The sequence below is a fragment of the Salmo salar genome, chromosome ssa21, assembly GCF_905237065.1.
Source record: "Salmo salar chromosome ssa21, Ssal_v3.1, whole genome shotgun sequence".
NCBI lineage: Eukaryota > Metazoa > Chordata > Actinopteri > Salmoniformes > Salmonidae > Salmo > Salmo salar.
In genome coordinates, this window is record NC_059462.1 from 40,241,079 (window position 1) to 40,260,597 (window position 19,519).

Sequence of the window (19,519 nt, forward strand, 5' to 3'; positions counted from 1 at the left end):
GCACCCCCACAACATGATGCTGCTACCCCCGTGCTTCACGGTTGGGAGGGTGTTCTTCGGCTTGCAAGCCTCCCCATTTTTCCTCCAAACATAACGATGGTCATTATGACCAAACAGTTCTATTTTTGTTTCATCAGACCAGAGGATATTTCTCCAAAAAGTACGATCATTGTCCCCATGTGCAGTTGCAAAATGTAGTCTGGCTTTTTTATGGCGGTTTTGGAGCAGTGGCTTCTTCCTTGCTGAGCGGCCTTTCAGGTTATGTCAATATAGGACACGTTTTACTGTGGCTATAGATACTTTTGTACCTGTTTCCTCCAGCATCTTCACAAGGTTCTTTGCTGTTGTTCTGGGAATGCTTTGCACTTTTCACACCAAAGTACGTTCATCTCTAGGACACAGAATGCGTCTCCCTCCTGAGCTGTATGACGGCTGCATGGTCCCATGGTGTTTATACTTGGGTAGATACACTATATCCTTTGTACAGATGAACGTGGTACCTTCAGGCGTTTGGAAATTGCTCCCAAGGATGAACCAGACCAGACTACAATGTTTTGTCTGAGGTATTGGCTGATTTCTTTAGATTTCCCCATGATGTCAACAAAGAGTCATTGAGTTTGAAGGTAGGCTTTGAAATACATCCACGGGTACACCTCCAACTGACTCAAATTATGTCAATTAGCCTATCAGAAGCTTCTAAAGCCATGACATCATTTTCTGGAACTTTCCAAGCTGTTTAAATGCACAGTCAACTTAGTGTATGTAAACTTCTGACCCACTGGAATTGTGATACAGTGAGTTATAAGTGAAATAATCCGTCTGTAAACAATTGTTGGAAAAATTACTTGTGTCATGCACAAAGTAGATGTCCTAACTGACTTGTCAAAAGTATAGTTTGTTAACAAGAAATGTGTGGAGTGGTTGAAAAACGAGTTTTAATGACTCCAACCTAAGTGTATGTAAACTTCTGACTTCAACTGTATGTGCTGATAAAATATAGTATGTAGGCCTGTGTCAGTATTTGTCATCATATAGAGAAAATAAGATGTCCACATGTAACCTTTATTTAACGAGGCAAGTCAGTTAAGAACAAATTCTTATTTAAAATAATGGCCTACCCCGGCCAAACCAGGACGATGCTGGGCCAATTGTGCGCCGCCATATGGGACTCCCAATCACGGCCAGATGTGATGCAGCCTGGCTGCACATAGGCCTATCTCAGTATATCTAATGATTCAATATCCAGCCATACAATGTATTATATCTGGAGGGTTATCCAAAAATGATTTGTGAATGAAAGAAAAATATGGATTTCATATTTGACAAATTATTGAGCATGTGCTGAACTAAAAAATGCATCAGAAATCGTCACTATTTTCAGCATATCAAAAAGCATATCAAGATCCGGATATGGACCTCAGCCAAGAGAAGCATATAACAGTTAATGATAACTACTGATATAGTTAATTCAAGGGGTCTCTCTATATCAAAACCCTTAATGGTGCCCCATATCCAAAGTCACAACACTAGCAACCAAGAGATTGTGAGGTTGAGTCCCAAGTAATCAGCATACAGCAGCATACTGTCCATTAACACCGTAATGTAGCTGTATAAATACTTGTTGTAGATTTACCATATTGTTGTAGATTTACCTAACTTGTTGTAGATTTACCATATTTTCACCGCAACTAAACAAAAAACTCCAGAAGACCATGATACAACGTTCTGAGAATGTCCAAAAAATATCCCTGAATTAGCCTCCCCGGGAGCAGATTAATTCTGAAGGATTCGTTGCCATAGAAATGTACCTGGCGAAAAGGTGAGCTACTTTGGTCGTACCAGTTCTCCCAAGTTGAACTCAGAGTTGATCAAAGTTACCTCGCTAACTCCTCAAACATGATTTGTAGTATAGGGCTCTGGTGCAACTCTGAATTGTAATAGTGTGCACAAAATGGCATTGTTATATGTTGTCTGGTTCTATCTCTCCCTGTACCCCTTGCGACCAGACTGACCTCACTTGGAGGTCATGTCAGGGGTGAGCAATGAATAATCAACATCACGATAACTAACAAGTGCCCTAGACCATCCACCTACTGTTTCACAACTCCTGTGTTAAACAAGTGTCCCCTGGGCCTCAACCTGATCTGTATTGTAGTTAGAGCTACATTATGTTATAATTCCGTGTTACAGGTATTGGTTTTTCCATTTGTTTTGAGGTGGGACTTTAGCACGTATAGGACCTTAGCACATAGGGCGCATGACTGGTGTTGCCTCGTTAGTCAGTATGTGTTACACCTGTGCTGGTTGCCATCTCATTAGTGGGAAGGTGTTTCACCTGTGCTGGCCCAGGTGCTATTCTTTATCTGATCTTCCTTGTTTTTGTTTTGCTCCTCTGTTTGGTTTGCTTCCTGTCTTTATCTTTGGTGTGGGTTTTTCTTTTGTTTGCCTCTTGGGCAAATTTAGTTTACACTCATGGTGGGTGTCTTTTAGGAGCCAGTTATTGTTGCTACTAGTCAACTTTTAGTGGACAACCCCAAGAGTGTCATTCAGAACCCCTCCTAAAACCCCACCTGTTTAGTTTTGGTTGTTGTCAGTGACTCTTCGTTAGTTCTTCTTTCTGTTTGAGTGACAATTTTGGGTTTTCTTGCTGGGGAACTTAACATTCTTCATTAAATACATTGAGCTGATCTTGTTATTACTGTAACAGATGTTAGTGAATGATACATTGAACTCAGAAGAATAGTACAGAGCAGTGCAAAATTCTTTATGTTGAGTGAAATCACATCATCACAGTCATGGCAGTCAAGTTTTTTCATTAAAATTCAAGCATTGGCAGTAATACTTCACTTAACATATTGGACAATATCAAGCTATTTAAATTTCAGGACAGGTATGTGGAACAACTGATATGCTGTACATAAAATGTTACATTAAATGGGAGATAAATAACAGAAGCAGGATAGAATCCTTAGCTATTACAGCTGTATGATTTGTTCATTTGCCTTATCTGTACGTCTGTATTGGGGGTTGAAATATTTGTCTAGATTCTTTTAATTCAAATGTTTAAAATAGGTAAAACAATTGTGGCCCGAAGCAAACAGAGTTAATACTTTACATCACTTTTGAAACACTGTAGTGTTGCTAAACAAGCCACTATTGAATAAACATAAACCATGTGGATAGGAAAGATATCATTTGAAGATGAAATCAAAGTAAGTTTCAGAATGAATACTTGAATGTGACCCCTAGAAAACAGTTGGTCCTCACTCTTTATAAAACAATATGTACTGATACCGCAGAAAATAATGTTTGCCTTCTAATATGTAACATCAAACAAATCAACTATAAATCGTAACAAAGGAATGCCAATAATGTAGTATATTTTGGATTTCTTTGAACAACACTTTATGATACATTTCAACGACTTAAAGAGTGATTTTAAATAGATTTTTATGATATTTACTTATTTTTTTTAAACATGTCCATTTTGCAGGAGTAATGAACCATGCTTTATAAACGAATTACACATCTCAATAAAATTAACCAATAACTTAATAAAAAAATACAAATAAATTTAAAAAAGTAAACTAAAAAGCTGTCTCAAGGACATTTTCAGAGTTATTGCAATGCCTGGACAGGAACATGATATATAGGATAAGCTATGAACAATATATACAATTGCACTATTTAATGTTACAACGTTTCAATAGTCCTCAACAAGCCCTATAGGTTCCAGACACTTGAACAGGGATCTAAACCATCCACTCCACTCCAGACCTGTCCTCCAGTCACTTCAACACAACATGGTAGCCGTCATTATTTTCATCTGCAATTAGAAGATAAACATAGGACAACTATTATCTCTAATAAGTATACAAATTGCATATTTACATGAGGTTCTGTGCATTTAAGAGGTTAGTGAGGGAAATATGACCTTTCAGAGTGTTGACAACAAAGCTTGTTTCCTCTGTGAAGTTCTGCACCATCTGAGAAAGAAGAAATTAAGAAGATATTCATTTGAAATTTAAATGGCATCTCTTTCTCTTTATTTGTTTGATGCTGGTAGTCAATCAGTAACCAGACATCATAATCAAGTGCATGGAAACAGCGCTGGCCATAACAACTTGAGGCAGTTGATTATGTTGTAGTTCCTCTGCATCCATAGGTCTACATTCCCCTGTTTCCTACCAGTCATTAATGATTGATTTTCTATGCCGTTGCCATTTACACAGGGCCATTAGTGATATTAGTGACCCAAGCTGACTGACCCAAGCCAGCCCAGGGCACAAACAACCAACACAGGGCCTCTGGAGGAAATACAGATAACCTAACAACTCCACAACCCCTACCACTAGCACTATCACTGCTCACTGATAGAAACACTACCCATGACCCCAAACCCTACCACTATCACTATCCACTGATAGAAACACTACCCATGACTCCAACCCCTACCACTAGCACTATCACTACTCACTGATATAAACACTACCCATGACCCCAACCCCTACCACTATCACTATCACTACTCAATGATAGAAACACTACCCATGACTCCAACCCCTACCACTATCACTACTCACTGATAGAAACACTACCCATGACCCCAACCCCTACCACTATCACTACTCACTGATAGAAACACTACCCATGACCCCAACCCCTACCACTAGTAGTATCACTACTCACTGATAGAAACACTACCCATGACCCCAAACCCTACCACTAGCACTATCACTACTCACTGATAGAAACACTACCCATGACTCCAACCCCTACCACTAGCACTATCACTACTCACTGATAGAAACACTACCCATGACCCCAAACCCTACCACTAGTACTATCACTACTCACTGATAGAAACACTACCCATGACTCCAACCCCTACCACTACCACTATCACTACTCACTGATAGAAACACTACCCATGACCCCAACCCCTACCACTAGCACTATCACTACTCACTGATAGAAACACTACCCATGACCCCAAACCCTATCACTACTCACTGATAGAAACACTACCCATGACCCCAACCCCTACCACTAGCACTATCACTACTCACTGATAGAAACACTACCCATGACCCCAAACCCTAGAACTACTCAACAAATGTATATTTTCAAAACTTCGTCTCCCTCTCAAAATGCATTGGAGGAGAAGGTCAGATGGTTTACTTGGTAAAGCCAAGTAATTAATCTGCAGTTACTAATGATTAAATATGCATACATACAATATAACTACTAACTAAATGCTTGAAAAGCAAATGGTAATCTTTAGATACACTATATCCTTCATCTGAACTCTGACCCCTGCCTTCTCTCACCTCATCAGAGACCAGTATGTGTATCCCTGTGGGTCCTTGTCTGTAGATGTGGCTGATCTGCTGGGGAGTTACACTGTAAAGGAGAGCTATCTTCTCTGAGAGGTCCCCCAGTGTCAGGTCCTCCAGGTATAGAGCATGGTACACTATAGACATAGGAGGAAAGGCAATTAGCTGAGGGTTAGAGATCATCATCAGCTAAAACATGATATGGGAAATACTGGAAAGTCACTGGAGGTTCTTAGTCCAGGACTAGGGTCGGACTAGGGTCCGGGAAAGGGTCCTTTGATGTCAGATAACTAGTACCCACAATAATTGGAGATGTACAGTAACCTACCCTCTCCCCCCCCGGGCTTTGTCTGTGGTTGATTCCTGGGTTGTTGTTGACACACATAGATGGTGAGGCGGGGCTGTATACACCTGTACAGAGTAAAGACGAATAACACCCATCCAGAATTGACCATGGTAAATGTGGGATAAAAGTTACACACTTGAGTAAAGTACTGATTGAACATGTGAAGTGTTGGCAAAAAATGTATATTATGTTGGTGTGTTGGAGTAGTCTTCCTGCCACTGCAGTTTAGTCTCACCTTCCTTTGATGGTGTTGAACAGCCGGATGCCATCTGACGGACCACAGATTTGGATCAGGTCCTCTCTGCTCATCTTCAACAGGTCAGCGCCTACAACATTCACAGAAGATCCACAGTCACTTACAAACTGGTCTGATGACGTTTTGGAGGAACAAGGACATAAAGAGAGAGAAAATTCCCGGATTATTCTCTGCTAAGGCCTTTCTACAAAGTTAGAAGCAATTATAGATTTGTAGTGTCTGACAGTCATCTGAGTGTCATTCATGTGATGAATTATTTCACTTAAAAAAATAATCTATATTTAATTTTCACTAGAAATGTCCTTCAGATATCAATTACATGCATCAAAACAAAAAGCTACAAAGAACGGTTTATAGTCTTAGAAACGGGCATAACAATTTCAAGGAAATGGATGCTCTGGCAACACTGTTCAGGAACATACAACTAGATCTTAAGGTTGAGTCTTACGTTAAGTGAACCACACACACTACCTGAGAAGCTGGAGAAGAGCCTACAGAAAGGCGAGAACCTGTGAAGCTGAAGCCACAGCTGCGTGTCCTGCGGTGAGGACGATGGCACAAGGTGCTACATGTCAAAAAGAAGAAGAGCCCTTGAAATGAGTAGCTATAGCACCCACTGACTGCCCACTGTCTCCAAACAATTGCCTAAAAAAATAAGAGATGAGAGCAATGGCATTAATACTACTTCTCCCATTACTTACATCAGAAGAGCAGCCGGACAGAATCAGCTCCCCCTGCTGGATTGGAGAGCTGTTGCTATAAAAGTAAAATATCACACAAATGGGGAAGATGACAAGAGTTGGGTCATTAAGTAATGACTTGTCCTGATAAGACTAGTGCCAATAGGCAGTTCCAATGGGATTGCACTGTAGATAATGTAGGATCCAATTTGGCTAACCTCTTGTCCTACATAACGGTTCTTCAGAAAATGTGTGGGTGTGCAACTGAACTGCCATAGATGTACAAAGACATAGATAAATCCTATATTTACCTGATGATCAACAATTTAAGTCAATGAAACAGTTCAATTCATCCAGATAAGAGAGGCGTCTTACCCATCAGTAAAGCTACATGAGGTGGGGGAGCTGTGGTAAACTGGGGAAGGAGTGTTGTTAGTGCTACCGAGATTTGGGGCATCAGGCCAGGGGGAACACTGAAACAAAAGAGAGAGAGGAAAATGAACTTTAATAAGATGTTCCTGGCAAAGAGAGAGGTACGTCTGGTTGCTGTTTTACTAGGACATTGTGATTGTAGACTGATACAGACATAAGTGGGAAATCCTAGAAACCTAAAACCAGGTTAGTAGAAAACAATCACTGTTTTTTCCAGCATGTTGGTTGGCGTCAAAAGAAAAGGCACTGACGGACTGTTGCCCTAACTGTCACAATCATTAACAGACCACTGCATCAAGGGCTGGTTAGAGTGACTACGGAGTCAATCAACAACATGAGTGGACTAAAGCAACATATGAACCTATTATGACAGAATAGCTTGTCAAGTGACACACAGCCACAGTGTCAGGGTCCCTCACCTCGGTAAGCATGGTGGTTTCATGAGAGGATTGATATTTCTCCCTGTCTTGATGGGACTTTTTATCAATCTTTTCCCTATCAGTCTTCAGTTTACGATCAGCTCCTTTTGGCTTAAAGAAAATAGAAGAAAAAATTAAGTACACAAAGAAATTAAATGAACTAATAAGCTCTCACACACAGAAATGCAAGCACCACACACACACACACACACAACCCCACCTAAGAGCCCCTTTACCTTGAAGACCTTGACCTGACAGCTGGAGGAGTGCATATGTTCCAGGTACTCTCCATGTTCGTTCTGAGTGAAGGTGTCTATCTGGATACGGAAGGGAACTCCCTTCTCCCCACCATGCTTCCTAGGGGTGAACTCAGTGCTAATGCAGTTGACCTGAACACAAACAAACATACATACACAATCCATGAGCCATTCTATATGGTAATTAGAGTTTCAAATGCAAGAGACGGGTGGAATTGGAAAATAGTCCCTCTGGGATGTGGGAAGTCACTGTATAAACTCACTTCCTAAAACCTTTTATATGTCTAATGATTTTACTTTCACCCCAATTCCAGGACCAAAATAAGCTAGAAAGCAGGGAAAAGAAATAGATATTTGACCGTGCTACCTGGATGAAGACGGATGCGTTCTTGACGGGATCCCAGAGGAACTCTATAGTGTTGAGCTGCAGTGGGTGAGCACGAGGCTCGACGACACCCACAGAGAGGGGGGTATCTGGACACAGTCAATCAAGTCAGTAAGTCGCAGCAGGTCAGCTGAAATTCTTATGCCTTTTTACCAGGTAGATACTTAGAAAGGATTAGTCAAAATGGTAAATACCTAATAATTGCATAGTAATTACACTTCAGTATTAGACCAAAGGCAATGTAGATAATATCATAGGTCAGTCATCAAACATACTGTGGTTGGGCTTTACTTAAGAAGTTCTCTGGTCTGCAGGTAACCAGCCTTACCTACATCCAGGATCCTGTCCCCAGGCCTGTTCCATCTCCAACCCTCCAGCTGCTGATGTTCTGTGTACTGCAGGCGCCGGTCATGAAACACCACACGCACAATGCTCTGTGGACAAGCAGGACAAAGCATTAGTACGAAGCACAGTGACTAGGCAAGGCAGCCTCGCACGTGGCCGATCGCCAATTTCGTTCGGCAAAGTGCGGAAAGCTACGCACAATCTCCCAGAAGAACCATTTACAGATCATTTATTCAGACAGCATTAACGAGTGGAGATCCATATGGATTGCATCACCCTTGGCTTCAGCTCATATGAATAACACTTAAAAGAACAGCCACAGATTCCCACTGACTAAAAGCATAGAAAGGTAGATAATGCTGGGGTTAAAGCCATATAGGATTCAATTATGTCTGATGGTTGTGCAATAATCTTCCTTCACAACAAAACTATTTGTTGACAGAAGCTATGAGATAAAACATCCATGAGTTCTTTCTGTGCTATTAAGACATTTAGTGAGGAATCAGTAGAAGTTGTTTGAAGTGTCACCGTTTGAGAACAAGGCACATACATAAAGCTTTTCATTATTAAAGCACTGGTCTGGATGGTAACGACAGACTAGACAACTGCCTGTGCATACTTAATTATTGTTTCCACACAAACGAAGGGACATAAATTAATGTTCCTCCTCACTGTTGCATTAGTATTAAGTTAATTGCACATTTAAAACCTACTAAGAACATAAATCAAATCGTAAAATTAACAACCTGTTAAACAACGTTTCCATTCATTTCAGCCTATTACACTGAGAGGCTCATGCGTGACCGCGCAGAGCACAAGGACATAGACAGACACAACACGTCATCTGTTTGTACAAGTGCCACCTGTTCCATTCTAGTGTCGTTAGACTGCTTCATTGAACACGACCGAAATATGACCGTCCATTCCTGACAGCCTGACGACACAGAACTTTCAAGTGGATGGATATGTGTATTGGGACATGGCTAAATTCAATTAAAATGACTTCATTTTTCCCTTCATGGAAAATGCATACCGATATCTGCCTTAATTTTAAACCAAGTCATTTGATTGAATTTCACTGGTGATAGACATAAAGGTATATCAAAGTCGACTCCCATAATTCAAATCACTTAAAAACAAACATAGATCCAACATATTATAACAACCTGCAACAAAATTTGCACATAGTGGCAACTTGAGTTGTACTAATGGGTGTTATTCATAAACCAGTGGCATCTTCAATATACCACTTGTTCTTTTTTAAATAATGAAATAAAGTTAAACAAGGTTTCCTTTACAACAAACAAGAAGTGTCTTACTGAAGATATAAAACATAGGATTGTAATAATTCCCTTGCTATATTGATCAACGTTCTTGATGCACATTTCATATTTGAAAAACAAAAAAACAAGAAATACATTTCAACAAAGTAAAAAGATGTCAAAACTTTATGAATAACTCCCAGTAGTAAAGTCTATAGGCGAAAGCAGAATTGTACGTAAGATGAACTTGTGCAAAAAGAGCAAATAAGACAAGTTGAAAGTATGTGATGTGTTGTGCGATAAAGCTGATGTGTTGAAGGGTAAGCTGAACTGAGCTGAGTGTATGGTGGTGTATAAGTTCAGAACGGGAGAAGATGGGTGATAGTACCAAGTCTTCAAAGATGGCACCCGCCCAACCCCCGAAGTGGAAAGAAGAGGGTTGAGGAGTCACCTGTGTGTTGACAGTTTCAGGAAATGGAGGATACATACAAACAGATAAAGAAAAAAAGGTCAGAGAAGAGGTCACATGAAAGTCAAAAATACATACACAATACCTTTAACCTACCTTAACATATTTGCTGCTTAAATCTGTATACTCCACTAGTTTTCTGTTAAGCATACGGATTTCGTAGGACTGACCTACATTTTAAAACATTAAGACAAACCTGATTAAAATTGAAAAATGTGAAATGAATCAGTCAGAAAAAGGGGCAGCATAGGAATAGAAATGCATTCAATAAGCACCTTTTCTTTTAAAAATAATTTTAAAGTCAGGGTTTGCCCCCATAGACCCCTTACAGTACCCCCTAAAAGTTTTCAACCACATTATAGTTGAGCCCACCAATTGTCAAATAAAAATCTTTACTTTGCAAATTACTACTACAATTTCCATCATATCAAGCAAATACTTTGTGCAATAGTCATATCATATAAACATATTTTAAAGGCAGGTAGGCCTACGTAGTAGACTAACTTTAAAAAAAAAATTGGGAGTTGTATAATTTTGGCCTGGTTTATCATTAGTTTCAATTTCATTCACTGAAATGTGCAACCTACCTAGTAACTTTTGGTAAATGGCCGTCTTATATGAAATATATTCTGAACCAATAAATACATTATACAAAAATCCAATGGATGATCGTAAATTAGACCACAAGAGAGAACAAGAAGATGAGAACAATGAGGGAAAATGCAGTTCAAGATAAGATGAATATGATAATCAAATATATACCTTGGGGGAGCTTTCATAAACTAAAGTGGAATATCTAGAAATGCAAGATTCCTGATGTGGGACTATTTAAAGGGGAATTGTGTGTCTCTATGTAAATAAGCTGAACAAGATTTACTAAAATGTAAGTGTCATTCATCTTGTGTGGGTTGTAAATGTAAAGAAAAAAGAGTGAATATGACCATTACATGAACTTCCTTTGCCTAAAGATGAGCTTGCAGCTTGTGTGTGATGCAGTTGTTTTGTTTACTGGAGTGATGTTTTTTCCATATTGTATCTGTGCTGATAAGAGGGAGAATGTTCTTCCGAGTGGGCCTACACTCAATTACGTGCCATGAATTCAATTCCATCCAACAACCTATGACTTTAGTAATAAAGAAAGAATAGCTAGCTACCTTGGTTTAGATAAGTCAGAGTTTCTTCTTGCTGTTTTACAGCGGGCGAGGTGGCTGCACAGAGAACATATTGGAAAGGAGAACATTTGGCGCCATTTTCTGTTGCGTGCCGTTCCTCCTCGTGTTTCAGGAAAGGCGCCAAAGCATCTCTGAGAGAGAGCAGCGAGAGAGGGAGGAAATGTGCGGTTGATCATTAATTATCGAAGCGCAAATAAGTAAGAGGCTTCTCAATGGTCAGCCAGATTTAATCTTATCAGTACCTCTTGACTAAGGTGTAGGTAGGTAAAATGTTTTAATAAACTTGTATGATGCATAATCACATTGCACAACATTATTTAGCCATATATTGTGTACTTTACATTTAAATCTGAGGTGCATTGGAATAGAGTAGCAATTTTGCAAGGTCTTGGCCTAAGCTACAACAACACTGAAGTGCAATATTGGTGAAGTTGTGGGCTAATAAAAATGTATGAAACATTTTGCTGCTTTTAATCCCATTTAAATGTTACATTTTTTTCTTAAACGCTTCATACATTTTTTCTCCACTCAATTAAACTTTTCTGATTATAAAAGTTCTCTAAAAACATACTAAAGTTTCCTAATTGGATATGTCCACTTACCGAATATAACTTGCAGTTGAATGCTGGTGGTAGGGCTCTGGCTGATTGTGCCAAAACAACATGTTTTCCAGTGCAGCGTCTAAAGTATCCCCAGAAACAGAGAATGGGAGTTGGGTATGGCACCCTGGTGTGTTGCTTCCACAGGTAGGTCTGATAGCGCTCTCAAAGAAGTTTACTGGCCAGCACCCTGCTACAGACTTATATACCGGGTATGACATCACTTTCAACTCATTAGAATACCTTACATGACCTTTGAAAAGCGGACTGTGACTCACTGATTGCCTCCCAAATGGCACCCTATTCCCAATATAGTGCACTACTTTTGACCAGAGTCCATAGGGCTGTGGTCAAAAGTAGTGCACTATGTAGGAAATAGGGTGCCATTTGGGATACAAACACTGACACACCTCCCCTGCCCCGTAGTAGTGCAGGACAGGTAGCCTAAAATTTGAATAAGTGCACAGTCTGAATTGTATTTTTTAATGGCTACTTGGGTAGATCAGCTTTAACATCTTTTTTTCTAGTGTTTTTGCTTTCTTTTGTAAAAAAAAAAATAAATACATACAGTACCAGTCAAAAGTTTGGACACACCTACTCATTCAAGGGTTTTTCTTTATTTTTACTATTTTCTACATTGTAGAATAATAGTGAAGAGATCAAAACTATAAAATAACACATATGGAATCATGTAACCAAATCAAAATATATGTTATATTCTTCAAAGTAGCCACCCTTGCCTTTGCACACTCATGGCATTCTCTCAACCAGCTTCATAAGGAATGCTTTTCCAACAGTCTTGAAGGAGTTCCCACATACAGTTGAAGTCGGATGTTTACATACACTTAGGTCGCAGTCATTAAAACTCGTTTTTCAACCACTCCACAAATTTCTTGTTAACAAACTATGGTTTTGGCAAGTTGGTTAGGACATCTACTTTGTGCATGACACCAGTAATTTTTCCAACAATTGTTTACAGATTATTTCACTTATAATTCACTGTATCACAATTCCAGTGGGTCAGAAGTTTACATACACTAAGTTGACTGTGCCTTTAAACAGCTTGAAAAATTCCAGAAAATGATGTCATGGCTTTAGAAGCTTCTGTTAGGCTAATTGACATCATTTGAATTGGAGGTGTACCTGTGGATGTATTTTAAGGCCTACCTTCAAACTCAGTGCCTCTTTGCTTGACATCATGGGGAAAACAAAAGAAATCAGCCAAGACCTCAGAAAAATAATTAATGAGGAAGAATAATTAATAAATGAGGAAGGAAAATTATGTGGATATATTGAAGCAACATCTCAAGACATCAGTCAGGAAGTTAAAGCTTGGTCACAAATGGGTCTTCCAAATGGACAATGACCCCAAGGATACTTCCAAAGTTGTGGTTAAATGGCTTAAGGACAACAAAGTCAAGGTATTGGAGTGGCCATCACAAAGCCCTGACCTTAATCCTATAGAAAATGTGTGGGCAGAACTGAAAAAGTGTGTGCGAGCAAGGAGGCCTACAAACCTGACTCAGTTACAACAGCTCTGTCAGGAGGAATGGGCCAAAATTCACCCAACTTATTGTGGAAAGCTTAAACAATTTAAAGGCAATGCTACCAAATACTAAGTGAGTGCATGTAAACATTTACATTTACATTTAAGTCATTTAGCATACGCTCTTATCCAGAGCGACTTACAAATTGGTGCATTCACCTTATAATATCCAGTGGAACAACCACTTTACAATAGTGCATCTAAATCTTTAAAGGGGGGGTTAGAAGGATTACTTTATCCTATCCCAGGTATTCCTTAAAGAGGTGGGGTTTCAGGTGTCTCCGGAAGGTGGTGATTGACTCCGCTGTCCTGGCGTCGTGAGGGAGCTTGTTCCACCATTGGGGTGCCAGAGCAGCGAACAGTTTTGACTGGGCTGAGCGGGAACTGTGCTTCCTCAGAGGTAGGGAGGCGAGCAGGCCAGAGGTGGATGAACGCAGTGCCCTTGTTTGGGTGTAGGGCCTGATCAGAGCCTGAAGGTACGCAGGTGCCGTTCTCCTCACAGCTCCGTAGGCAAGCACCATGGTCTTGTAGCGGATGCGAGCTTCGACTGGAAGCCAGTGGAGAGAGCGGAGGAGCGGGGTGACGTGAGAGAACTTGGGAAGGTTGAACACCAGACGGGCTGCGGCGTTCTGGATGAGTTGTAGGGGTTTAATGGCACAGGCAGGGAGCCCAGCCAACAACGAGTTGCAGTAATCCAGACGGGAGATGATAAGTGCCTGGATTAGGACCTGCGCCGCTTCCTGTGTGAGGCAGGGTCGTACTCTGCGAATGTTGTAGAGCATGAACCTACAGGATAAACTTCTGACCCACTGGGAATGTGATGAAAGAAATAAAAGCTTAAATAAATCATTCTCTCTACTATTATTCTGACATTTCACATTCTTAAAATAAAGTGGTGACTGACCTAAGACAGAATTTTTACTCTGATTAAATGTCAGGAATTGTGAAATACTGAGTTTAAATGTATTTGGCTAAGGTGTATGTAAACTTCCGACCTCAAAGGGAATGCTGAAAACTTGTTTGCTGCTTTTCCTTCATTCTCCGGTCCAACTCATCCCAAACCATCTCATTTGGGTTGAGGTCGGGTGATTGTGGAGGCCAGGTCATCTAATGCAGCACTCCATCAATCTCCTTGGTCAAATAGCCCTTGCACAGCCAGGAGGTGTGTTTTGGGTCATTGTCCTGTTAAAAAACAAGTGATAATCCCACTAAGCGCAAACCAGATGGGATGGCGTATCACTGCAGAATGCTGGTTAACTGTGCCTTGAATTTGAAAAAAATCACAGACAGTGTCACCAGCAAAGCACCCCCACACCTCTCCTCCATGCTTCATGTGGGAATCACACATGCAGAGATCATCCGTTCACCTACTCAGCATCTCACAAAGACACGGCGGTTGGAACCAAAATTCTCAGTTTTGGACTCATCAGACCAAAGTACAGATTTCCACCAGTCTAATGTCCATTGCTTGTGTTTCTTGGCCCAAGCAAGTCTCTTCTTCTTATTGGTGTCCTTTAGAAGCATTTATTTGGGCTGCAATCTGAGGTTCAGTTAACTCTAAAGAACTTATCCTTTGCAGCAGAAGTAACTCTGGGTCTTCCTTTCCTGTGGTGGTCCTCATGAGAGCCAGTTTCATCATAGCGCATGATGATTTTTGCAACTGCACTTGAAGAAAGTTCTTGACATTTTCCAGATTGACTGACCTTCTGGTCTTAAAGTAATGATGGACTGTCGTTTCTCTTTGCTTATTTGAGCTGTTCTTTCTATCTTCTGTATACCACCCCTACCTTGTCACAACACAATGATTGGCTCAAACGCAATAAGAAAATAATTAACTTTTAACAAAGCACACCTGTTAATTGAAATGCATTCCAGGTGACTACCTCTTGAAGCTGGTTGAGAGAATGCCAAGAGTGTGCAAAGCTGTCATCAAGGCAAAGGGTGGCTACATTGAAGAATCTCAAATCTCAAATATATTTGTATTTGTTTAACACCTTTTTTGGTTACTACATGATTCCATATGTGTTATTTCATAGTTTTAATGTCTTCGCTATTATTCTACAATGTAGAAAATAGTAAAAATAAATAATTATCCTTGAATGAGTAGGTGTGTCCAAACTTTTGACTGGTATTGTATATATTAAAAAGGTTATTCAATGGGCTATTTGTCCCTGGCTCAGCCTACTGTAGCCGCCTATGCTTGGCAGCCAAGGGAGCTCTTTTCGTACCAAAAGAGCATAGCAAAGTCTCAGTTGGGTTAATGTTTAGACAGAAGAACTAATGCACACCTCAGCACTCAAATGTGTTTATAAATTAATGGGAGACTGAGCAATCGAACTGCATACCATTGCTAAATTCGATCACCTAAATATACAAATACAAACTTATATAAACAAAGTGAATCAACTTGAATGTTTATTTCTAGAGCAAACAAATGTACATTGAGGCAAATCATCTATCACAGGTGGATGTTAACGAAACCCTTCTGTACAAGTTGTCATGAAAAACTACAACTAAAATAAAACAATCATATAAATACAGATATGAATCTTAAATGACAAAACAATAGAAACAAACACAATAACATGCAAAGTGAACAGATTGCTAGGATTAGCTTCTCTTAGGGACCATCATCACCAGCAGATAATGCCAAAATGATCCAGATCTTCATGGGTCATCAGCCAATACAGTACTTTCTGTCTTTAACAAAACAATTGGCTTCTCCCTAACACACAATCAAATCAAATAAACATACTTACAAAAGGATGATGGCCCCATTTAAAAACAAACAAAGCAAACAATTAGTGTCATTTTTTAAACTGTTCAACAGATGGAAATAGATGCCACATACTTTACTATAGTAACAAGGCACGCACACACAGTGTACCTTTATAAAGCCACATGCCCAAATATGTTGTACTGTACTAAAGGAGACCCAGTACTGTACATGTCTGCTTGGCATCTTGAGACGGTTAGGTCCTGTACAGTGTACACAGTTGTCTAGGGCAGACAGAGTCTTCGTAGTTCTGGACAACTCGCAGAGCTCTGTGAGTGTATTCCTGCCAGGTGGCTACCTGTTGTTGTAAAGGCTGACCAAACTGATGCGGTTACAAGTGCACTTCAACAGCGAAAACAGGACCCATCTATTAAAAGGCAGCACCAAGTGGATGTGCTGCCCAAAACATGCAAGCTAATTCCCTAACGTGCAAAAAAAGTGAGATAGCCAACCTCTTTATTTCATTACATGAAAGTTGCGAAGTGGTGATTGATCAAGAGTTATGTACAAAATACTTAAGTTTGCTCATCATGGTATTTTCTTTATTGCAAAAGCTGTAGTTACGTGAAAGTAAGGTGACGAGAAGATGGGTGTAATACTGTATTATTATAAACAACTAATATTTGCATCATCATGGTGAATATTATTGTATCGGTTTGCAAGCCACTTTATTTTAGTTCCTGGAGTAATAGTTTCACATTTTTAAGAGCTGAGAGCTTCTGTATGTACATCTATCCTGTTTTTCAACAGTAGAAGTGATCCAAACATTACTGTGGAAAATGAACATAAACCTAGTTTGGCCGGTTTCCTGGACGCATATTAAGACTAGGACTAAAACACACTTTTAATAGATATTCTCCATTGAGAATAGTTTTTAATCCAGGACTAGGAGTCTCTCAATGAATCCACTGATCTCCTTCCAAAACTGAGCCTGTAATATTCGCATTATCAACAAGTGTAGGGTTGTAACTCATCAGCAGACTGGTATTCGTTATAAACAGCAGCATCAGAGTTAACAGGTCAAATCCGACTGTCATGTGGTCCCCCATAGGAATAAGGTCTTCCGACCTCAATGGGACTTCCTGGTTAAACGTGAAGGACCTATTCTACTGTGAAGTTTCAGGCTGTGTTTACTCATCCAATTGCATTTGAAGGGACGTTTTGTTTTTGCTGAATTATTTGGTATTGGACCATACGTACCATTCTTATTGGACCATATCATAACCCTTGGTTAGGTTTCCACCCCTACACTCTGAATTCTCAACATAATGAACATCTGATCTTTACCTTACAACACATTGCTAGTGATGTGTTATAACGGCGGGGGACGACGACAACGATGAGACAAATGAAGGTACAAGTTCCATGGGGGGAAAAAAGAGCAAAGTAAGTGAAGCGGTGGTTGAAGCGATGAGCAGGTCATAGGGTCACCCAGAGGAGTCCAGTGGGGTGAAGGAGAGAAGAAAAGATCAGGAATGGAGAGGTCTGGAAGAGGCACGACTATGGATCTGTCCCAAATGGCACCCTATTCCCTATATAGTGCACTACTTCTGACCAGAGCCCAACAGTAGTGCACTATATAGGGAAAAGGATGCCAATTTGGGAAGCAACCTTTTCCCCCTAATTCAGATGCACAGTACAGGCAGACGGATCTGTGTTTCCCTCCTCTGCTCCTACAGCTAGCTGTGTGAAGACACATCCGAGGAACTGCTGCTGTTGCTGTTGGTTGTCTGAGCCCTCTTGATGTACAAGTTCAGCAGCTTCATCTGCAAGAAGAACAGTTTTGCATTGTTGTGATCATGACAGAAAGGTTACAATGGCACCGTTGGTCCGACCAGGGTTGGTAAAAGTAAGTCAACTGAAATGTCAATATCAGGATGTTGAGTTTGCTTCCTGAATTAACATCTACAATACCTTTTAGTAATTTAGCAGACGCTCTTACCTGAGCGACTTACAGTATTGAGAACTCAGCGACACAGGACTCAAAATGGAATTTACCCCAACCCTGGTCTAGACCAATCAGATGACAGAAAGCTGTGGCGGTACTGAGGTGACGGGAGAATGGCTGGCGTAGCGTGACAGGCAGAGTGACCTTAGTAACATTTAGCTCATTGTGCCAATTGCAGATTTCCTCACAGAAATGAGGACAACATTGTTTCAAGGTTGACATCTACTAATGAATGGGTAATCACTTTGTAAATTAATGTTAGTGAAATAATGTTTAAATCGAAGCTAGCTACGTCATCCAGTGGAATGACATGCCTGATTAGAGTAGAGCTTGCTAATGTGTGTTATAGTCTACTTACTACCGCGGCTCTAGGATTAGGCATTGGGCATGGCTCTGCTTGGAATGTCGTGAGGGTCCAGAGTCTCTAATAAGGTGTAAACGCTAACTAACTAAACTGTCGCTGTAGCGATGAACCTAAGAGCCAATGCTCCGTGACCCTGCTGCTTTCTCAACGCAGCCAAGGTCATTGTGCAACAGGCTCAATCCAGCCAGCACTCTCTCTTACTCTCACTTTCTGCCTGGCCTGCCTGTCAGAAACCAGGAATAGGAGGGGGAAAAAGGGGATTCACATTGGATAGTGTTCATAAGGCACAAAACGGAAGAAAACAGTCGGAAACGAGGAAGTACTACCTGAACTTGTCTAATATAAACACAGATTTTCCATTGCACAATGTTTTGACAGTGTGTCCTAATGAGTATGACCCTGATGGACTCCAGTGCCCCCTTACTAAGGTCACTCTGCCTGTCACACAGACCGCCGAAAGAAAGTGGGGCAAAAATTACCCTTACTGTACATCCAAACCACACACCACAGACCAAACCAGTCGAAACCAGAGGCGAAATAAAAACCCGGAAAACCGATAAGGGGGTTGAGTTTGAGGGGACGTGTGTGTGTGTGAGGACTTTGAGATGCAGATGAGCACATGACAGTGGTGGGTAGCGTACCTTGCTGCCCGTGAGTAGCTGCAGGTGTGGTTTGAGCTCTTCTCCAATCACGGAGTAGATGGCCACCAGACAGAACACGCTGGCCTTGCGAACACTACTCTCTGTGTTGTCATAGCCCTGGGAACAGACATACAGAATATCACTGGACTGGCTGCCAGCAGGAGAAACACACACGGAGAAACAAGCGCGCACACACACACACACACACACACACACACACACACACACACACACACTGAATCAGCTAGCAGCGAACACACTCGTGAACGAGCACACACAGAACAAC

The 19,519-nt window shown here is 40.6% G+C and overlaps 2 protein-coding genes across 30 annotated transcripts in view; both read right to left on the bottom strand.

Annotated features, from left to right (window-relative positions):
- Positions 1 to 2,743: 2,743 nt before the first annotated feature.
- On the bottom strand, positions 2,744 to 12,129 carry tfcp2l1 (transcription factor CP2-like 1). Of its 4 annotated transcripts, none has more exons than XM_045704353.1 (15): positions 11,962 to 12,129; positions 11,342 to 11,490; positions 10,284 to 10,357; positions 8,440 to 8,545; positions 8,094 to 8,200; positions 7,706 to 7,858; positions 7,470 to 7,580; positions 6,994 to 7,091; positions 6,640 to 6,694; positions 6,410 to 6,503; positions 5,918 to 6,050; positions 5,665 to 5,747; positions 5,331 to 5,473; positions 3,935 to 3,986; positions 2,744 to 3,826 (listed from the first exon to the last, which is right to left on the bottom strand). In XM_045704353.1, the coding sequence occupies exons 1-15, from the start codon at positions 12,021 to 12,023 to the stop codon at positions 3,789 to 3,791; spliced, it is 1,458 nt and encodes a 485-aa protein (XP_045560309.1). In that variant the 5' UTR covers positions 12,024 to 12,129; the 3' UTR covers positions 2,744 to 3,788. The 4 variants fall into 4 exon arrangements, with proteins under 4 accessions (XP_045560309.1, NP_001167422.1, XP_045560311.1 ...); NM_001173951.1 differs by having other exon boundaries at positions 5,918 to 6,008; positions 11,962 to 12,120; XM_045704355.1 differs by lacking the exon at positions 7,470 to 7,580 and having other exon boundaries at positions 5,918 to 6,008; positions 11,962 to 12,128.
- A 3,777-nt stretch (positions 12,130 to 15,906) lies between these two features.
- The window catches only part of LOC106582358 (CLIP-associating protein 1-B), a 145,406-nt gene continuing 141,793 nt past the window's right edge, over positions 15,907 to 19,519 (bottom strand). For all 26 annotated transcript variants that reach the window (XM_014165398.2, XM_014165394.2, XM_014165396.2 and 23 more), the window contains 2 exons: positions 19,234 to 19,350; positions 15,907 to 18,046 (listed from right to left, as the gene is read on the bottom strand). In XM_014165398.2, coding sequence (XP_014020873.2) covers positions 17,960 to 18,046; positions 19,234 to 19,350 — 204 coding nt within the window. In that variant the 3' untranslated portion in view covers positions 15,907 to 17,959. The remainder of the gene's footprint in view (positions 18,047 to 19,233; positions 19,351 to 19,519) is intronic.

Bases quoted from the DNA above. Each gene is read 5' to 3' on its own strand.
- tfcp2l1 (XM_045704353.1), bottom strand. From the start codon at position 12,023: ATGTTGTTTTGGCACAATCAGCCAGAGCCCTACCACCAGCATTCAACT. The intron at 8,546-10,283 runs GTAGGTTAAAGG...GCTTGTCCACAG, and splicing joins TAAGCAGCAAATATGTTAAG to AGCATTGTGCGTGTGGTGTT. The intron at 8,201-8,439 runs GTAAGGCTGGTT...GACTGTGTCCAG, and splicing joins GGACAGGATCCTGGATGTAG to ATACCCCCCTCTCTGTGGGT.